The following is a 20062-nucleotide window of genomic DNA, read 5'->3' on the forward strand; positions in this document are numbered from 1 at the left end:
GGAGGGGCCTTGCTACCTAGCACTGTGTGCTGGCGTACATGAAAGAAGAGAAAAGTTGGCAGTACGGTAACAGTTAACTTAGCTTACATTTGAATCTGAAAAATTTTGTAGCAAAAGACTTGCAAGGCAATAAAGTCAAATAGTGACACCATTCTGTGATCAGTAAAGTGTGTCAGGGCCCCAGTAAACTTTCACTCAGAAGCAAAATATTTCGGTACACTGTGATGCAATGCACCGAAATATTGCTTTAAATTGCTAAAGATCGTTATAGCAACTGACTTTCTTTATTGACGGCATTTGAAGATCTCCAAACATACAAAATTAGAGTGGTAAAAAACAGACTACCAAGTCTTGTGAGGACTGCTATAATGTATATGTTTTTTGAAACATGATTTCAGTGCACAAGTACATTGGTGCCAGAAAATTTGTACTATTTTATATACAAAACACTGTGGAGAAGATTTATGATTAAATTGTCCACGTGAAAAAGGTTTGGCATAAGGCAGTACATAAATGTCAGCAGGCCCATCAATGGACTCATGGCATATGACACAGTGATGACAACAGGACCATCAGAGCTATAAAAGAAAGGAATAAAAGAAGGCATAATTATTCTAGAAAGCACCTAACATGGATGACTATGACAACAAAGGGTTGCTTGTTGGTCAAACTATATTGAACTAGCAAACACAAATGAAAGAATAATTCTAAGCAATTAAAGAACAAGCTCAAACAGAATAAAATGCAGATACATGTGCTTTATTAAGTGCATACACCAAGCATCTTTAAAAAGGTAGCTTAATGAGAATAACAGAACAACAAAAGGAATCCATAATAATTTCATATTAAAAAAGAAGTATGCTATTTTTGAAAATTGTTAATCATGTATTTGTGCAATCTTCCTCGTTGCACTACAGAAGCTGGACTTCTAAGCCTATTAAAAGACAAATAATTTCATGATATAAAATCTGTATATCCATGCACCATTGTCCAATTGGATTTTACTTGCAGTCCTGCACACTATGAATCAGAGGTTGCACTGACACAAAACTTTAGTGGTGCTTTATAATTATGCAGTCTGCAACTTTTGTGTGCCATTCAAAAATTGAAGATTTTTGCCCCAGGAACACACTTTATGAATATCAGTTCAAACTCTATTTGTTTGTGAAAGATAAACACAGTTTTTACAAAACTAAAGTCCGCTGTTTTGTGCAAGCAATTATTTATACAAGAATATGGCATATTCCATCAAATCCACTGATAACAATACCAATTTTAACAATGAGAAGCAGCAGCACCATCAACTTTTGTATGTTTTTTATGGTGAAATAACCCGCTTGCCTGCATGCCACATTATCAGTTATAACAATAAACTCTTGCTGTAGGTTGTCCATGCCAAAAGGTAATGGAACATAAAAACCTTGAATAGAATGATGAAACAAGCAATTCAATCCCCCAGTGCCTGACGATAGTTATAGCGCGAGAACGAAACGACGAGACAGAGACAAGAAGGACACGAAAGACACGAGCGCTAACTTCCAACTGAGTTCATTGCGCAGAGTGCGAAAATATATAGAGGAGACAGTAACCATGTGACAAAAACCATATGGCACAAGGAGCAGAACATGAGTAAGAGAAAAACAAAAGGAAAAAACAAAAGCACACAAAAACGGCAAAGAAAAATCTATAAAAAAACGAAACAGAAAAGTGAAGATAATATAACTACTTGTGCACATCAAAACCTTCGAGGAACCTTAGTTCCTTCTCGGACAGAGCCACGGAGGGCTTGCTAATACAAGGCACCTGTTCGCGTGCCATCTGCGCGGCCTCGACAATGACTCGGGTGCGCTCATCTTTGTGCTTGTACAGCGTCGCTGTGTCCTTGAAAAGGGGCACACAGTTGCACTCAGTGCAGTGCTAAGCAAGAAAACCATCTTTCCCATTTCTAACATTGTTAGCGTGTTCTGTCGGTCGATCGTTCAGACACCTTCCGGTCGTTTCGACATAACAAGCACCGCATGAAAGGGGGGTGCTATAGACAACTTCCTGGGAGCATGCCGCATACCTGCTTCTATGTTGAACTCGGCATTCCGTTGATGACTGCGTTTTCAGGGGGTTTGTAGATTTGATGAGGCTGATTAATTTGAACGGTGCCGAGAACAGGGCACGAACTCCAACACGTTTTCCGATTTTTTTGAGCCTGTGTGATATCTGGTGTTTGTATGGAATCATGGCTATCCTTTCACGTTCTGTATCCGTGTTGCTCGGATTCTGTCGCTGCCTCTGCTCTGCCTTATTAGTCTACAGGATAGTCTCGGCAATGGAAGCGATAAACGCCTCGGGGAAACCCGAAGCCTTAAGCCGGGAAACTTGAGCTTTGAAGCTCGCAGAGATATTGTGGGTGCACGACCTATTTAAGGCATTCTCAAAACAGGTTCGTGCTATGCCTCGCTTAACTAACCTGCTGTGAACGGAAGAAAAAGGAAGTAGAGGTTTCTGCGCACGTGGTTCATAACACCAACAGATGTGCTGTGAGCTAAAAACCAGTCTTAAATCCCAAAAGCGTAACTTGTCATTCTCGGGCATTTCATGTGTCAACACAAGAGGCTTTAAACAATCTCCGAACACACCTATCGTTTCAGTTGCAAACGAGTGGAACATAGAATTACAATTTAGAAGAACCAAGAAATCATGCACGTATCTGAATACTTTGACGACATGCGAGCCTTCTAACTTTTCCTCCAGTTTCTTGCCCATTTTTGCCAATAGAAGATCACTGAGTAGAGGTGCTATGCATGAGCCGATTGAAACAACCTTTTTCTGCAGATAAATGCAATCATTCCATTGAACGAAAGTAGAGGTAAGGTACAGCAAAACCAGGTCAAAAAAATCTCGCGCACTGATGTCAGTTTTGAAATGAAAGTTCGATTCCCCCAAAATTTCTATGTTATCCCTTATACATTCTAATACCTCATCGTGAGGCAGAGAGTAGTATAGGTCCTTTATGTCAATTGAAAAACCGAAAAGATTAGATTGATTTGACTGTTTGAAAAATTCTATCAGAGCCTGCGAGTTTTTGATCAAAAATGGGTCATCAATGTTTAGACCCTTTAGATGGGTCTGAATAAACAAGCCGAGTTGCTTTTGCCACGTACCACTTTCTGTCACAATGACACGGAAGCGCATGTCAACCTTATGTGTTTTGGCAGAAAAAAACATGCTGAGCCCATTTTTGTCACTTTTGCTAATAAGCTGTGCTAACTGTTTTAACTCTAGTTTATGACACATTTACTTGGCCTGCGTTCTTACTCTATCTAGACGAATGTCCATACAACATTTGAAAACAGAGTCAATAGCTGTGACCGCCTCTGCTCAGTGATCTTCTATTGACAAAAATGGGCAAAAAACTGCAGGAAAAGTTAGAAGGCTCGCATTTCGTCAAAGTATTCAGATACGTGGATGATTTCTTGGTTCTTCTAAATTGCAATTCTATGTTCCACTCGTTTGCAACTGAAACGATAGGTGTGTTCGAAGATTGTTTAAAGCCTCTTGTGTTGACACATGAAATGCCCGAGAATGACAAGTTATGCTTTTTGGATTTAAGACTGGTTTTTAGCTCACAGCACATCTGTTGGTGTTATGAACCACGTGCACAGAAACCTCTACTTCCTTTTTCTTCCGCTCACAGCAAGTTAGTTAAGTGAGGCATAGCACGAACCTGTCTTGAGAATGCCTTAAATAGGTCGTGCATCCACAATATCTCTGCGAGCTTCAAAGCTCAAGTTTCCCGGCTTAAGGCTTCGGGTTTCCTCGAGGCGTTTATCGCTCCGTTACTGAGACTATCCTGTGGACTAGTAAGGCAGAGCAGAGACAGCGACAGAATCCGAGCAACACGGATACAGAACGTGAAAGGATAGCCGTGATTCCATACTAACACCAGATATCACACAGGCTCAAGAAAATCGGAAAACGTGTTGAAGTTCGTGTCCTGTTCTCGGCACCGCTCAAATTAATCAGCCACACTAAATCTACAAACCCCCTGAAAACACAGTTACCAACGGAATGCCGAGTTCAGCATAGAAACAGGTATGCGGCATGCTCCCGGGAAGTTATCTATAGGACCCCCCTTTCATGCGGTGCTTGTTATGCCAGAACGACCGGAAGGTGTCTGAACGATTGGCTGAGAGAACACGCTAACAATGTTAGAAACGGGAAAGATGGTTTTCTTGCTCAGCACTGCACTGAGTGCAATTGTGTGCCCCTTCTCAAGGACACAGCGACGCTGTAAAAGCGCAGAGATGAGCGCACCCGAATCATTGTCGAGGCCGCGCAGATGGCTTGCGAACAGGTGCCTTGTATTAGCAAGCCCTCCGTGGCTCTGTCCGAGAAGAAACTAAGGTTCCTCGAAGGTTTCGGTGCGTGCAAGTAGTTATATTATCTTTACTTTTCTGTTTTGTTTTCTTATATATTTTTCTTTGCCGTTTTTCTGTGCTTTTGTTTTTTTGTTTTTGCTTTTGTTTTTCTCTTACTCATGTTCTGCTCTTTGTGCCATATGGTTTTTGTCACATGGTTACTGTCTCCTCTATATATTTTCGCACTCTGCGCAATAAACTCAGTTGGAAGTTAGCGCTCGTGTCTTTCGTGTCCTTCTCGTATCTGTGTCGTCGTTTTGTTCTCGCACTATAACTATCGTCATGCCATACCAACTAGCCCAAGCTGCCACACCCCCAGTGCCCTTTTGGATTTGTGATATGCTTCACCACACATTGTTGTAGCATTGCGGCAGAGATGGCTTTAAATATGCACTACGAAGCAAGTGCAGCGGTGGCTTCTGTTAATGCACTTTTAGACATGCAATTTGAATAAAAAGTGGAGACATGGAAGAGTTTTAGAGTTCAAGCTTCAGACATTGTAATACATTGGCTCTATAAGGATTGCAGCAGTTCGGTGTAAGCATAAAAATATCCTAGCATGTCCGAAAACATGTCATTACCGAGGTCTGTTGGCATATCTGATCTGATATTATTGTTGGCTCACAACAGCCTGCCATCCTTCTATTTTGCTTTTTTTTGTGCGACAAGTTTATAGAGATTATCAGTTATAACAAAAAATTCTTGTTGCCACTTGAGTATGGTTATAAGTCAGGTCAACTGTATAAAAACTATGGTATATTAAAAAGACTGTCTACCACTTGGAAAAAAAGAAAAAATGTCCTATTGGGGCACAAATGAGAAGATCATTCATCACATCGGCAGCAAGGGCATGCTTTTGTCCCATAAAAAAAAATATAATTTTAACATGATGTTGAAAGTCTACAAAAAATGACCGCTAGCATCACCCAACGTGGTCAATATACTGGTAGGACAAAAAATCCCAACGGGTATTCCTTTGCTTAAAAACAAACATGTATAGCTTGAAATTGTATTTTATGCCCTTGAGACAGGTTTAGGCTGTGATAGAGACAATTTTTTTCTTCCTCGCACATTGAAAGAGGTGCCCGGTGGCGCTGCTGGTAGTATGGTCACTTGCCTGAATGCCTGCCTGCAAACGGCAGAGAAATGCTAACACGGCACCTGTCGCCGCTCATTAGAGAGTTATAGTATACTAGGCTTACCGGGTTACCGGGTGTACCGTGATACCGGAATCGAAGTGCACATGCACAGACACGTACGTCACTCGTACCGCTTCCCGTATGCGTGTTATTTTTCAGATTTCATGTTACCGTGGTAGCGTAGATGTACGTAAACATGGCGGTGCTCTCGGACGTCCGCTTCGAAGTGATTTTGGCGTAGTTGTTGAAAGATTCACCTTGTTCGCAGCAAACGACCGTTCAAAGTGGCTTCGCTTGCCTTCAGTTAGCTTCGATGACCGAGTATTAGGAATACGTTGGCATGGTTTTTGAGATAGCTTCCCATTTCGAACGCGTCTAGGCCTAACTACAAGATCAATGTAAACAAATCGGCACCATGATGTTTTCACGTTTGGTGCGTTGCTCATAATTATTTACTTTTATTATCACTAAAATAAACTTCTCACAATGCTTCGCACGGTGGCATAGGCAAACATTCTCATTTTCTTTTTCATTTTCACTGTTTATTTTATTAACCATATAATAGGTGGCACCACCATCCTAGCTAGGGCATGTAAACCACGTGAACGCTATCCCGCTAAACTATAAAACGCTGCCCACAATGAACGTTTGCTGCACTAACGCCATTCCCTTAACCGACGCTATCACACTAACGCTAAAATATAACTGTCTATTAGAACAACAAAAATGTGCAAGCATGCCCTAAGCGGCCACTAAAATATTCGTTTTATTAATAAACAAAAGTTTATGAATCCTGCAAAAACTGCACACGGTTTCAGCTTTTGACTTTCACCGGTAGTACAACCGTCATCACCTCCACCGACCAGTGTTGTGGGCATGTATCCCACCGATGACACGAGACCGAGCGCAGACAGAAAAATTTTGTTTTAAAAATTTCTACCCAAATTTTCCAGAGAAACTGCTGCAAGGTTAGACACTTCAGATGGTACGCTTTTTATTGCGACACAAAGCAGAACTTCAGTGAAGGACGGTAGACAGTGCCTTTAAGCATATGCGAGCCTTAATAGAACAAAAACAATTTTTTTAGTAGCCTGCTAATGTGAATACAACTATGGTGCATCACATCACATTTCCTACACGTTGCATCTATGTAAATGATAGCCAATATGCTAGGATATGAACACAGCCCTCTAGCTGCTTTGTGCTGTGAAAGGTGGCTGTGACAAATTTACCAAGCTATGTTACATTCAAGGATGGACACAAAACATGTGATAGACACAGAAATGATCGCAGCGCATACAATAATCGAGTAAACAAGGGCTTCAAAGATAAGAAAAAGTCCCACCCTATGGTGAAGTGCCACTCTAGCAACACCAGTTATACCTCTGCTGAACTGTGCACAGCACGCAGCAGTTGTTGAGATGTAAAAACCGTTTAGAAACAGCCACTGGCAGATGCTGTGATGACTTTCTGACTGTGACATGCTATTTATTTATTTATTTTAACACCTCAAGGGCCTCCGCAGTGGAGGCATTACATGAGGGGTGGTACAAAAGATACACTTGGTACGAGCATAAAGGTGACATGAGCACCATGATTACAAAAGAAATACAGAAACGTTGGGTCAAGAACTTGTACAAAAATGTAAAATTCAGCGGACACATGAGCTGCAAATAGCAATCATAAATGCGAAGGGCATCAAACAAAGAAACGGCCCCAATATATCACACAATCCTGGGCGCTGTAAGCGACGACTTGAACTGGTCAAGGTTTCTTAATTGGACCACGTGATCTGGAAGATGGTTCTATTCCTTTGTAGTGCGTATAAAAAATGACTGCACAAATGTGTTAGTACGAGGGCGAGGGTATGTTACTTGTAGTTCATTATTGCTGCAGCTCGATACATGCGGTTTCGGCACGATGTTAAGTGTTGGGTGATAAAGAATGATAAAACCGGTGAAATAATGCCAGTCTCAAAAGCTTCTGGCGGTGGCTGAGGGGAGGAAGTGCTAGGCGTGATTTCAGGTCTGTGACACCAGTAAATGATGAGTAGTCTGAGAAAGTGAATCTAATGGCACGGTTTTGAATTGCTTTAATGCTATCAGTTAGGTACTTCTGATGCGGTCCCATATGGCGGCTGCATACTCTAATTTTGGGCGGATTAGGGTTTTATAGGCCCGTAGTTTAAGTGAGGAGGAGCAAGTTTCATTGTACGCAGCAGATACCCAAGAGATCTGGTAGTGCAGGTGATTAATTTGTTTATGTGGACAGTCCAGGAGAGATCATTCGCAATATGAACACCTAAGTACTTATAAGGCTTTGTGTATTGTAAAGACGACCCTGATAGAGTGTAATTACAAGTTAGTGGTCTCGCGCATCATGAAAAATACCTTAATTTGCACTTGGAAACAATTAATGACATTGGCCAACTTTTACAGCAGTTTTCAATAGTAGTTAAATCGGATTGCAACGTAAGTTGGTCTTGGTTACAAGTAATTTTGGCATACAGCACACAATCATCTGCAAAGAGACATATGTTGTTAGTAATGTCGGAAGGAAGATCATCAATATAAATAAGAAACAGCAGCGGGTCAAGTACCGTAACTTGTGGCACGCCGGAAAGAACAGTGGTTGTGTTAGATTGCGCGGCATTTACTATGAAAAATTGCTTTCTTGTTCAGAGGGAGTTTTCTATCTAGTTGAATGCAAATGAATCTAGACTTAGGTTAGTATGTGGGGTTTAACGTCCCAAAACCACCATATGATTATGAGAGACGCCGTAGTGGAGGGCTCCGGAAATTTTGACCACCTGGGGTTCTTTAGCGTGCACCCAAATCTGAGTACACGGGCCGAATATAGATTTAGCAGTGATAGTTTGTACATTAAACAGCGATGGGGTACCTTGTCGAACGCTTTTTCCAAATCGAGAAAAATTACATCTGTTTGGATATTGCTGTCAAGATTAACATGTAAATCATGGGTGAAGGCGGTAAGTTGTGTTTCGCATGATAGCCCTTTACGAAACTCGTGGTGTGCGATAGAAATGAAGTTATTGCGCTCAAGGTGGTTTATGACATTCGTGAAAATTATATGTTCCATAATTTTTGATAGAACGGAAGTGATTGAGATGTGGCGATAGTTCAAAGTTAATGATCTATTACCACTTTTATAGGTGGGAACAATCTTCCCTAGTTTACATTTAGTGAGAACACAGCTAAATCACAAGGATTGAGCGAAAAGCAAGGCAAAAATGGCACTGACAGGAAACATTTTTCAGAATTTTAGAGTTTTTTTTCGTCCGGTTCGGTGGCGCACGATAGTTTCGTATTTTCAACTACGTGAAGAATTCCGCTGAGTGTGATTGAAATCGGGGGCATCGGTTCTGAAATTACTGGATGTGAGGAGAGGGAGGGGTTCATATCTGCTTCTGTTGTGAACACTGAAGAAAATGCCTTGTTCAGTGTGATAGCAGTGTCACTATCGGTTAGTTCATCATTCTTGTCGTCATGAGTGTTATCCTGATTGAGGGAGATGGGTTGACAGCCTTGAAAAATTGCTTGGGGTTATTTTGCAACATATTTGTTAGTGTTACCTTGAAGAAGTTTTGTTTAGCAGCGCGAATGGTTTCTGAGAGCTTTTTTCCTGCACTTTGGTATGCTTGCCACGTGGGTTGATCATTTCTTGCCTTTGCTTTCCTAAACAATCCCTTCTTTCTACTTATTTCCTTTTTAACTGAGTTAGAGAACCATGGCACTGACTGCTTGCTTTGAATAGTTCCCGTTGGAACATACTTGTCAGTGAATTCTTGCATTTTATCCGAAAAGAGCCTCCAGTTTTGTTCTACTGAGCGGTTGCAATAACCTTGCTCGTGCTCGAAAGAAGTATAGATTCTTCCAGTTCAGCGTTAAATATTTCATAGTTGCCTTTTTCGTAAAGCTTTGTTTGCTTTCTCTTTGCTTTTTCTGTCTGAAGTGATGATTGGAAAAATGCCAAGATAACTTTATGATCACTAATTTCTTTTAGGTAATAAACTGCCTGGATACAGCTTGGGTTGGACATAAGAATCAAGTCAAGAATGTTGGCGGTGTGAGTGGTCTTCCCCGTGGCTCGTGTTATTATTTGCGTTAACTGAAAACTTTGGAGTGTAGTAAGGAATTGGCCGGACTCCCCAGTGGCTCAACTGAACTGATTAGACCAGTCGATAGCAGGGTAGTTAAAATCACCTTATATTAATAAATTTGCAGCGTGATATTTTTTCGAATAAGGTCAAGAGAATCATTAAATTGCATGCAAAAATCAGCATCTGGTTTTGGGGAGCAATAGCATGATCCGATAATAGTGAGGTTTGATCGGGTTCGGCAAGCTATGGAGGTTATCTCTAGGGGGCTTTGTAGTTTTATTTTGAAGCGACTAATTGAAGTTTTTATTCTAATTAGGCCACCGCGACCTCGGCTTAGTAAGCGGTCTTTACGGTAAAAAGTGAAACCAGGCAGCATGTGATGAAAGCCATGTTTCTGTAAAAATGATGAAATCGCAATCAGCTGATTGGATTACAGCAGATAGTTATTCCCACTTGGGAAGAACACTACGAATGTTAGTATACAGAATCGAGTATGTGACGTCAGTAGTAGATATAGTGGCATTCTGGGGTTTATGGAGGGTTGAATGTGGCAGATAAGGTTTTGTGGTATTTTTCTTTTGCTAGCTGCCTCGTTCTGTCATTTCTTTTACCAATTTATGAACAGTGCCGTAGAAGTATAACTTTTGTCCGATGATGAGTTTTTTGTAGCGCAATTTAAAGATTGTATTCCGTTCACGAGCGAAGCGAATCAGCTCGCAACAAACAGAACGTGTTACAAAACAAAAATCCTCTGATATGCTTATATTTGTGCCTTTGAGCGTGAAGGCTTTAGATAGCACATCATCCTTAGTTTTATAAGATGCAAACTTTGCAATTATCGGACGAACTTTGTCAAGGGCGCTTCTGCCGATACGATGCGCTCTGAATATCCTTCGATTCCAGTGTTAGTTTCAAAGTGTCTCTGCAAATATTAGTTACAAGTTTTTCGCTATCTGCCCAAGATTCTGATTCCCCTTCTTCAACGCCATAAAAGACAAGATTGCAGCAACACAACCTGTCCTCGGGGTCATTTAGTTGGTTCTGAATGCCAACAAGTCTGTTCGACGTCTGCACAGATGTTCTCAACAAATTGTCAACAAGTGACCTCAAGTTGGGTAATAGCTTGCATTGACCCCGCCGCGGTGGTCTAGTGGCTAAGGTACTCGGCTGCTGACCCGCAGGTCGCGGGTTCAAATCCCGGCTGCAGCGGCTGCATTTCCGATGGAGGCGGAAATGTTGTAGGCCCGTGTATTCAGATTTGGGTGCACGTTAAAGAACCCCAGGTGGTCGAAATTTCCGGAGCCCTCCACTACGGCGTCTCTCATAATCATCAGTGGTTTTGGGACGTTAAACCCCACATATCAATCAATCAATAGTTTGTATTGATCCTCGGTTTTCCCTATGCGTGCAACGATGTCAGCAAGATACTGTTCAGCGTTAGTGAGTCGCGCATTGATAGACTTAAGCTCTGTCAAAATTTCCGCCTGACCGGCTTCTAATTTTGATAACATGACGTGGACCATTAGGTCGGTTTGGTTGTTTCGAATGCGTGTGGTAGGGCCTGGATTTTCCTCCACGTCTCCCGACAGCAACAATAGTTCATGAGCAATGTTCACAAGCCTACAAAGCAACGACACAATGCAGCGTGGGCTCGGCAGCTGCACCAAACAACGATTACTAGTCTTCTTAGCGTAAAGACTGTGGTTATGGGATTTGCAAGTACAGTTCACAGGGCTGTTGCACCTAAATGCTATCAAAATAAATCAGGGATGTCTGGTTATTTTTCTGACAACAATGATCATTAGATCTGGGAGAACCTTGATGCACAGCTGCTGCATCCAGCTACTGCTTAAGTGACTATGTCCTTAGAAGGATCTGTACGGTCTTCGCACAAGCAACACTGAACTTGCAGCATTAAAAAGGCCACGACACCCAATTATTGCTCATAATCTGTGCTACGTGGATTAATTCTTGGATGTTCACAAACAAGCTGACAAAATTTCTGCATACTTGGTCGAGCACTTAATTTATATTGAACATTTTTACAAACACACGAGCAGCTCGAGAGTCTGACAACACTGGCATACTCGTGGGCCTTGACGTAACAAGTCACTTGTTTTGCGAATGTCTGCATTCCGGTCTGAGATTTTGTTTGGTAGTCAGCTGAGCGTACAATGGAGCTACTTCAGCTTTCTTCAGCTTGGCAATAAAAATTTAATAATTTCAGGTCGCTGCAACTTCAGTTCAAGTCGACGACTTCGCTTCATGAAGCACATATCACGCACACTATGGCTAAATGCCAATTGTCGGCAGTGACCTAGTAGGCGGAGTTTTGTAGCCAGTGACTTCTAGGGCTCGTTCGGCAATGAAATATTTTTTTACAGTCAATTTTTGATATATGTGCAGGCTCAATAGACCCTCTATTTCTATTTTTTCTAGCTTCTAGAAAAAGTTCAGCCCGAGAAACTAGTCTTTATCTCCTTTATCAAGGTACCAGAAAGGATACAAATCTAAAAGACTTACTGGTAGCCTACTCGGTTCTATCTACTAAAAAAATACCGTTCTCTTGTCCCACCAACACATTTCAGTATTTTTTTTTTCCCAGAGAACTGCAAAAGTGATTGGAATCTACTCCTCTCAGCTGTAGTTGCCTGCCCATCATTATCTTATCTACAGACCTTTCAGTTTATAACTTATAGCTCTGACATACCTAGTTCATGAAGCTTGATGCTTTTGTCACATGTATGAGCGTATACCTATTTACTATGCATATTGTTGTCAGTGGCAAATCCAGAGGGGAGGGGGAGGGGCAATATGGGGCAAATGCCCTCCTCCTCAAGTCTGTCAGCACCCCTCCCTCACTTCAATGCTTATAGTCCACCTAATATCACAAATTAGGACAAATAAATGAAACCACTGTGGGCACACATTACCAGTATTTATGCTATGAATGGGTTTTTCTGCTCATAAAAAGAAAAAGTCATGACCATGCAGCCTCTACAATGTTACTTGAGGTGACCCCCCCTCCTCTAAAATGAGTGCCTAGATCCGCTCAATTGTTATTATATTTAGTTAAATATATTGCTGTATCTATTTTGAACGTACTTGTATTTTTTTCCTAATTTTGATTATTTGTTTGTACTGATGTTCATTTGGAACATTTCTCTTCATGTATTCACTAAATGACATTTTGTAAAAATCTATATCTTGTATGTATATAATGTATTCATTATTTTTTAATTGGCCTGTAATAACTTATAACCCCCTACTCCCTAAAATCTGAAATCTGGACCAGCAGTATTCTATAATAAATAAAAATAAATTTTTCGCTGAACATGAATTTGGTGGGTGACTGTGCCAGGACTCCTTTAGAAAAATAGTTGATGTCTGTGAGGTCAGCGGGGGTGCCAGCAGCCCAACATTGCACTTTGGTTTTGCATCTTTCAGTTCCAACACTTGTTGCCAATGCACAAGCATACTACTTAAACGGCAAAGCTATTTAGCAAATAATTACATCTCTAACGAACAAAAATCTATCATCATCACATACTGGAATGTGTCACAGAAATTGGGTAAATCTGACTACTCGGAACTTATACACTAAAAATGAAGAAAGCAAAAGTTAGCTCAACAAATGGCTGCAAAGTGACAGTGACGAGCCGAAGACCCTGAATTAGTATAATGAGAATATACTATTGAAGGGAACAGGAAAGACAACGGCAGCTGCGAAAAGGCCCCAAAGCGATGAAAGGCCTGCGTAAACAACTACGTGCACGTAAATTTATGAAAGGTGAGAACGGTTGGTTACAGCAAGAGTTTCTGCCTCTGCAGTTAAGACATCTGTGTTGTGTCTGTGACTCTCTGTAGTTTACCTGGAACCTCTCCGAGCTGAGAATTAATGTGGGCACAACGTAGCATCACCTGGCTAAAGCCTAGCAACAACCTAGAATCAACCATATTAGCTTTCAGAATCCTCCAGCTTCGTTGTTTCAAGCCTTGTTTGGTTTAGTGCAAGCTTAACTAATTTGGTCTTGTTTTTTCTTGATAATGCAACTATTCAGGTTTACAGTAATGGAAGAGCATTTTGATTTTTGGAGCAGATCATGAAGCAGAAAAAATGGTGCTTTGAAGCAGCCTCGATTGTTTTTAAAGCAGCAAAAATTGAACCTGAAGCAGCAATGGACATTTTCAGAGCAGATAGCAAAATATTCAAAACGACTCCTGGAGTTTAACGCATCATGCAAGCCTCTTATATATATCAATAATATTAAACATACTGTACATACACTAATCATTGCAAATTGCAAGAAACATAATTAGGCAGATGGATGGTCTTTGAACAGTAAGTGTTGTTTTCATATTTTGTGAAAGCAACCAGCATTGAAACTTCCGAAAATCAAATAAGCTAAGTGAATTAACATTTAAAATGCTTGCTCTTGTGACATAAACGAGTTCAAAGTTGATTAAAATGCTAAATGTAAACAGAGACATGTCAAAGTTGTTGCAACTGTGACTAGTACAACTAAGAAGTCTCGCACTCATTTCACCAAACTAGTCTGCTTGTAAGGTAAAAATATACAACTACTATATCAGTCATATAGAAAAGGTTGGTATGAGCAGCACTGTCAATATTCTAGTATACAGAGCTACTATACAAGCTGTGCACTAGATAACAGTATACAGCTTGTTTTTCGTTTTCGTTTAGGGTTGGTGGATGGTCACATGTTTTAACTTCATTGTATTTGAACTTTGGAGAAGTATGAAGCAGCATTCCTTTTTTGGAGTAATTGGAGCACCACTTCCATCACTGGGCTTATGTTAACCATGTCTTAATTAATGGGTTGAAGCAGATCGCAGACAAAGGACGCATAATTCCAAAGTAAACATAACTCTTTCAACCTCCTTGCCACTACCAGTGTATGAAACCATGACCTGTAAAATGACAGCATGCATGGAAGACACTAGCACTCCCCATGCATGAAGTCAAGTGCATAGCTCCTATATTTACTGAAAATACATGTGGGAACATACTAGTTATGTGTCCCTTCCAGGTACAAATTATGATGCACTGTCTACAAACAAGTCAAATTCCAACAACATAACTCCAAGGCACTGAGCATTACATTCCAAGAACCAAAATTAAGCAATGTGATGTTTTGAGTGAGTTTGGTCATTATTTGTAATTAGTGTGCAATCAAATATTTAATTTTGTGGTAGTGAATCATATTCCATTTTGACATAAAAAGAATGAAATCACAGGCTCCAATCGTTTGCACAAGTAGTTTTTGGTTGTGTTCGTAAGTGGAAAAGGAAAGTGGTACTCTTCACTTCGGTCCTGGAGTGCAGCATATCAAACAACCTGTCGAAAATTGCAGTACCTTCACCAAAGTGCCGGATTAGTCATACACAGCACACTGAAGTCAAGCCAAGATATAAAGAAAATTCTGTTCATCCAATAAGCAATGTATCTTGCTCTCTTTCTGCCAAAGGCAAAAACATAGAACAGTAATTACGATGTCAGAAAGCAAAATACTTATGGGGAACTATCATGTGCTCCTCTTAATTTTATTATTATGATTATTGAAACACACATAACAACAACTACTGTGCTACTCACCAGTCCCATGGCAGTGGAGGGTCTACACCGGGTATGTTACTATTGTAGAAAACCATCATAAATGTCACCACAAGCACCCCAATGCCGCATAAAGTGGCCTTCCAAAATTTATCTGCAACATGGTAATGACAAAATAAATCAGTTATTACAGAAAAAAAAAAAGATCTGCTTTTTTCACAATTTTCTGGCCATTCTAGTCATGGACAGATAAATGCAAAGTTGACTTACACAAATGCAGCAATGCTGCACACTTATTATAAATCAAAGTTATGTTTTGTAATGAACACCTCAAAGTGATGACATATAGTATAATGCTTCCTAGAGGTTCACTTGCCAAAAAGTATTTCTTGCATATTTTCAATAGCCTGGTGCCAATAAATGAATATTAAATAAAAGTGATTATCCAAAATGTGGCACTAATTTTTAAAACGTGTGAACGTCAGTGTCCCATGCAATTATTTATTTAATTATGAAATCAAAAATTCGTTTTTTTATTCATCAGTATGCAATGATAACTTTGCATACCGACTATCCTTTGTTTTGCAATAAGCTGGCATGACTGCTTATGAGATTAAGCGCTATAGTACTTAGTCACGCAGAAAATAAATGAGTACAAAATGCGTAAGCTTACATGGCTAATGTTACCAACCACATCATCGATAAAACGACTATGTTGATTATTACCTGCAAGTGCAATCGAAATCACCAGCTCTTCGATGAATGAGTAGACCTTGTGAGCTCGAAGACCATTTTCTAGAAGGGGGGGGGGGGGGGGGGCGTGAAAATACCGAGAAAGGTGGACATCGACAAATTTATTTGCATATTCACAAGCATGTAGCACACTAAACGGAAATAAAACAACTACGCGTTTAAGGGGCCAGGTTTCCCATTGGTGCAGTTTTGTCTGGTGTGGTCGCATACGTAATATAGTATACCGTACCACCTTAAATCGACATTAGAGGGTAGAAGCATTTTTTTTTATTAGTTTTGGCGCGAAAGCTCTCCCAGGAATCTTAGCATACGCTTCTGCAATCAATCACGTGACGGTATAATAGTTATAATCGAAGAGAAGTAATCATAGGTCTTTCGATGTTCACCCTATCGCACATCATTTAAAATATATAGACAACCGAGTTTCTATTGTGATGAGCGCAACTACCTTAATCGAGTACAGAAATAACAATGATTGAAAGAAAAAATGTCACGCACGTAAGCGCGAGGCTTAGAGCTTTGCTTGAAGTTGGGAAACACGGAAAACAGCTCGCAAAAACAGTGAGACATCGTAGCACGTAGTCCCGGCATTGAGCTTGGACTTCGTTAACTAAAGTTATTGCAAGTAGCTGCAGCTCGTAAGAGTAGCTTAAAAATATCACTGTGGCTAAAAGTGAATATCACCTTTACTGAAGTACAGGACGACGTGGCCAAATAAGAGGAGAACTACAACCAGTAGTCCAGCAAGTGGGGCATAGCTACTTGCACGGGCCAAGAAACTTGAATTCCCGATACTGCAGCTATCACTTATATCTGGGGGCTTTTTACGAGACATTTCGCAGGCACTTGCGCACTAATGCTCTAGATAAGATTAACTACATTGTTAAGTGTATTTAGCGCACAGAAAACCACGCAAAGGGTACGCTGAGCGATACGCGAGAACCACGATACCATGCACGAAACCATGACCTACTACACTCCTGACCTGTTCAGATAGCGGGGTTCCTATGGGAGCGCGTGTCCCCGCTCTCGTTCAATCGCTCGCCGTAGGTGGCGCTACCTATAACCTGTTCGTCTGCTTCTTTACGGTTGTTTTGTAGGCGCTGGTATAAGAATGCCTGCTTTCTGTGGTGAACTGTCGGCATATATGTGACTATTTCTTCCCATACATTGCTGGTCAAGTAAGCTGTTCAGTGCGCTTAAGAATTTATAGCACACTGGTTGACAAACGTGGAAACCCGTGGATTTACATGATTTTGGACAGCCTATGCGTTGTCGCGTGCATTTTATTGCAAAAAAAATTCTGAATGTCTTTTAGTATTATTATTTCTGGATATTTCTAAATTGTGGATCATAAATTCGCACTACGAGTGCTTTGTTGGTTAAAATTTGACTACAAAGAGTGAAGGTGACGTCAGCGAACAGGTGCTGCCTAGCGCCACGCCGCTCGTAGGTGACGGCCCTAGCGGCAGAAGGTATGAACTAGAACGTGGGCGCTGGAAGAGGTGCTCTCTGGGCAGGTCAGGAGTGTAGTAGGTCATGCACGAAACACACGAAAGCGATCGCTCGTTCCTTGTTTATAAACTTGTGTACTAACGCAAGCCAAAGCCAAAGCATGGATACGTTCGTTACCATCAGTTTCGTAGTTATCGCAATATTGTGTTTCAAAATATGTAAAGATAAATCAGAAAATTAGCAAGTTTTAAAAACAATATGTATGCAAAAGTAGAAAAAGTTAAATAAAAATATTGTTAGCCAAGCAGTTTGGCGCGAAGTTCTAATCTGGTCTCAATAAAATGGCCAACGCATGATTTTGCAGGTACTCCGATGACATTGGTTTAGCCATGGTAGTGCGGGGGGGGAGTCTCTTTTTCGTATTTGTTCATACACCACGCACACATGCAAACTAGCCCCCACCCCCGTCCTTCCAAAGAGAATAAAAAAGAAATCTTGCTATGCTACACACTGACGATAATAATTTCTGCCATCTTCGACGAAACGGATTGGTGCAGGCGATGATTAAAAGAAATGGCGCGCCAGAGCTCTCTGGTATGCACCGGAGCGATTTGTAGATGTTTTCCTGAAAATGAGTTCCACGGGGCTGGGGATGCGGGCTTGTTGGTTGGTCATACTTGGACGAGTTGAGCGCACAAAAGGACCAGACAAGAGGAAGAAGTTTATACACTCAGGTGCTGAAACGCATGTTAAAACTAATTGATTGATTGATTTGTGGAGTTTAACGTCCCAAAACCACCATATGATTATGAGAGACGCCGTAGTGGAGGGCTCCGGAAATTTCGACCACCTGGCATGTTAAAACTAATTTCTGAAAATGAATATTAATGAGTGCAGACTAATTCTGGAATCACTTGAATGAGGGACACCCTGTTTTTGTCACGGCTGCATTCTCCATCCTCACTCGCTTCATACGGCGGCAGTACAGTACACTACAGCATGTAAAAAGCAAAAGGCGATTCTCCCGCGCTCAAACTGACGCTGGAATCGTCGCTTTCAAAATCCGAAAGGCTGGCGTACCTCAGCTTTTATTTCCTAGCGTTAGAATTATGTATACCATATTTATAGTACGGTGGTGTATCAGAGGCGTTGTTAAAATCTCCCTTCATCTGACGTGTGGGCTTGGCAGGCAAATGTAGTCTAGAAGTACATTTTTATGGGCTAGTCGGTTCATGATACTGCACAGGCCACCAAAATATGGCTATTTTTGAGCGACGAAATAGCATGGGAGGAGGTCAAGGGGAGCGCAAACTTTCGATATGTTATTTGATTATATTCTGCATCAAAATTTATAGGCACGGACATGAGCAGGAAGCCAGGCACACGTCGAGTGCAAACCACCCTAATCATGACCTGTGAACAAGGACTTGCTCTCTGCCTGCAAGAGAGACACTGAACTTTAATAAATAAGGAACCTCGTGTTTTTATGTGGATGCCTCCGTGGCTATTCTCGAGCTGTGGTGTCCATGGTTCTGCCGATAACCTGAATATAATTCAGGCAAGGCTGACGTCACTTATGAAAATTACAGTACCTCTACAAATGTGCCCGATCTCTATCTTTTAGGGAATGCTCGTGTTCCCGCGCCTGCACATTCCCGCACTTCCCTGTCTGGCCAACATACGTCTTGCCGCTGGATAGCGGAAATTCGTGAACAACACCGGTGGCACGTTCTGTGTACGAGTTGGCGTGTTCTACCCGCGCCCACCTTTGTTAATTGCTATATCATCAAACAGTATGCGTGGACATAGTTGCGACAGATTTCGCGGCGCTACCAAAAACACCACACCATAAATGTCTGTTTGCAACCTTTTTTAGGTTGTGTGCAACCCGGAACGGCCTAAGGCCCTCAGGTCTCACCGTTCTTCGCTCCTGATGTTCACTCTTGAACTTCTGCAGGAGCGACTCGGCGACTGCGACATAAGGAGTGTGCCAAGAAAACCAGCCACGGACAACTGATGTGGTCGAGTGCCATGTCGGGGTCTGTGTGGCCAACACCACCTAGACTTTCAAGGCCGAAGGACTCTCCGCATTCCGAGTGCTGACGAGATCAACCGACGGCGGCTGGAAAAAACCAAAACCGGCTTTCCCGGCGGGTGACTTTTAGGGAAAGCGACTTGGATAGCCACTGTAACTTGGCTAAGCGCGGATGCATACAAACTGAGACACGTGTGCAAGTAGCTATTCAAAAACTCACAACATTTGCCTGGCCCCGCCGCGGTGGTATAGTGGCTAAGGTACTCGGCTGCTCACCCGCAGGTCGCGGGATCGAATCCCGGCTGCGGCGGCTGCATTTCCAATGGAGGCGGAAATGTTGTAGGCCCGTGTGCTCTGATTTGGGTGCACGTTAAAGAACCCAGGTGGTTGAAATTTCCGGAGCCCTCCACTACAGCGTCTGTCATAATCATATGGTGGTTTTGGGACGTTAAACCCATGGCACATATCATCATCACAGCATTTGTCTGAATAATAAAAGACAAAAGCCCAAACAAAGCTGCATATTAATCATGCTAAGGATATAATTTAGTGAAATATCCACTTCCAACGGGG

The 20062-nt window shown here is 41.5% G+C and overlaps 1 protein-coding gene across 1 annotated transcript; it reads right to left on the reverse strand.

Annotated features, from left to right (window-relative positions):
- Positions 1-265: 265 nt before the first annotated feature.
- On the reverse strand, positions 266-16978 carry LOC119177193 (uncharacterized). Its single transcript, XM_037428601.2, has 4 exons — positions 16684-16978; positions 15973-16041; positions 15289-15400; positions 266-578 (listed from the first exon to the last, which is right to left on the reverse strand). The coding sequence occupies exons 1-4, from the start codon at positions 16832-16834 to the stop codon at positions 431-433; spliced, it is 480 nt and encodes a 159-aa protein (XP_037284498.2). The 5' UTR covers positions 16835-16978; the 3' UTR covers positions 266-430.
- Between the last annotated feature and the right edge of the window lie 3084 nt (positions 16979-20062).

This window comes from Rhipicephalus microplus, chromosome X, assembly GCF_043290135.1.
Source record: "Rhipicephalus microplus isolate Deutch F79 chromosome X, USDA_Rmic, whole genome shotgun sequence".
NCBI lineage: Eukaryota > Metazoa > Arthropoda > Arachnida > Ixodida > Ixodidae > Rhipicephalus > Rhipicephalus microplus.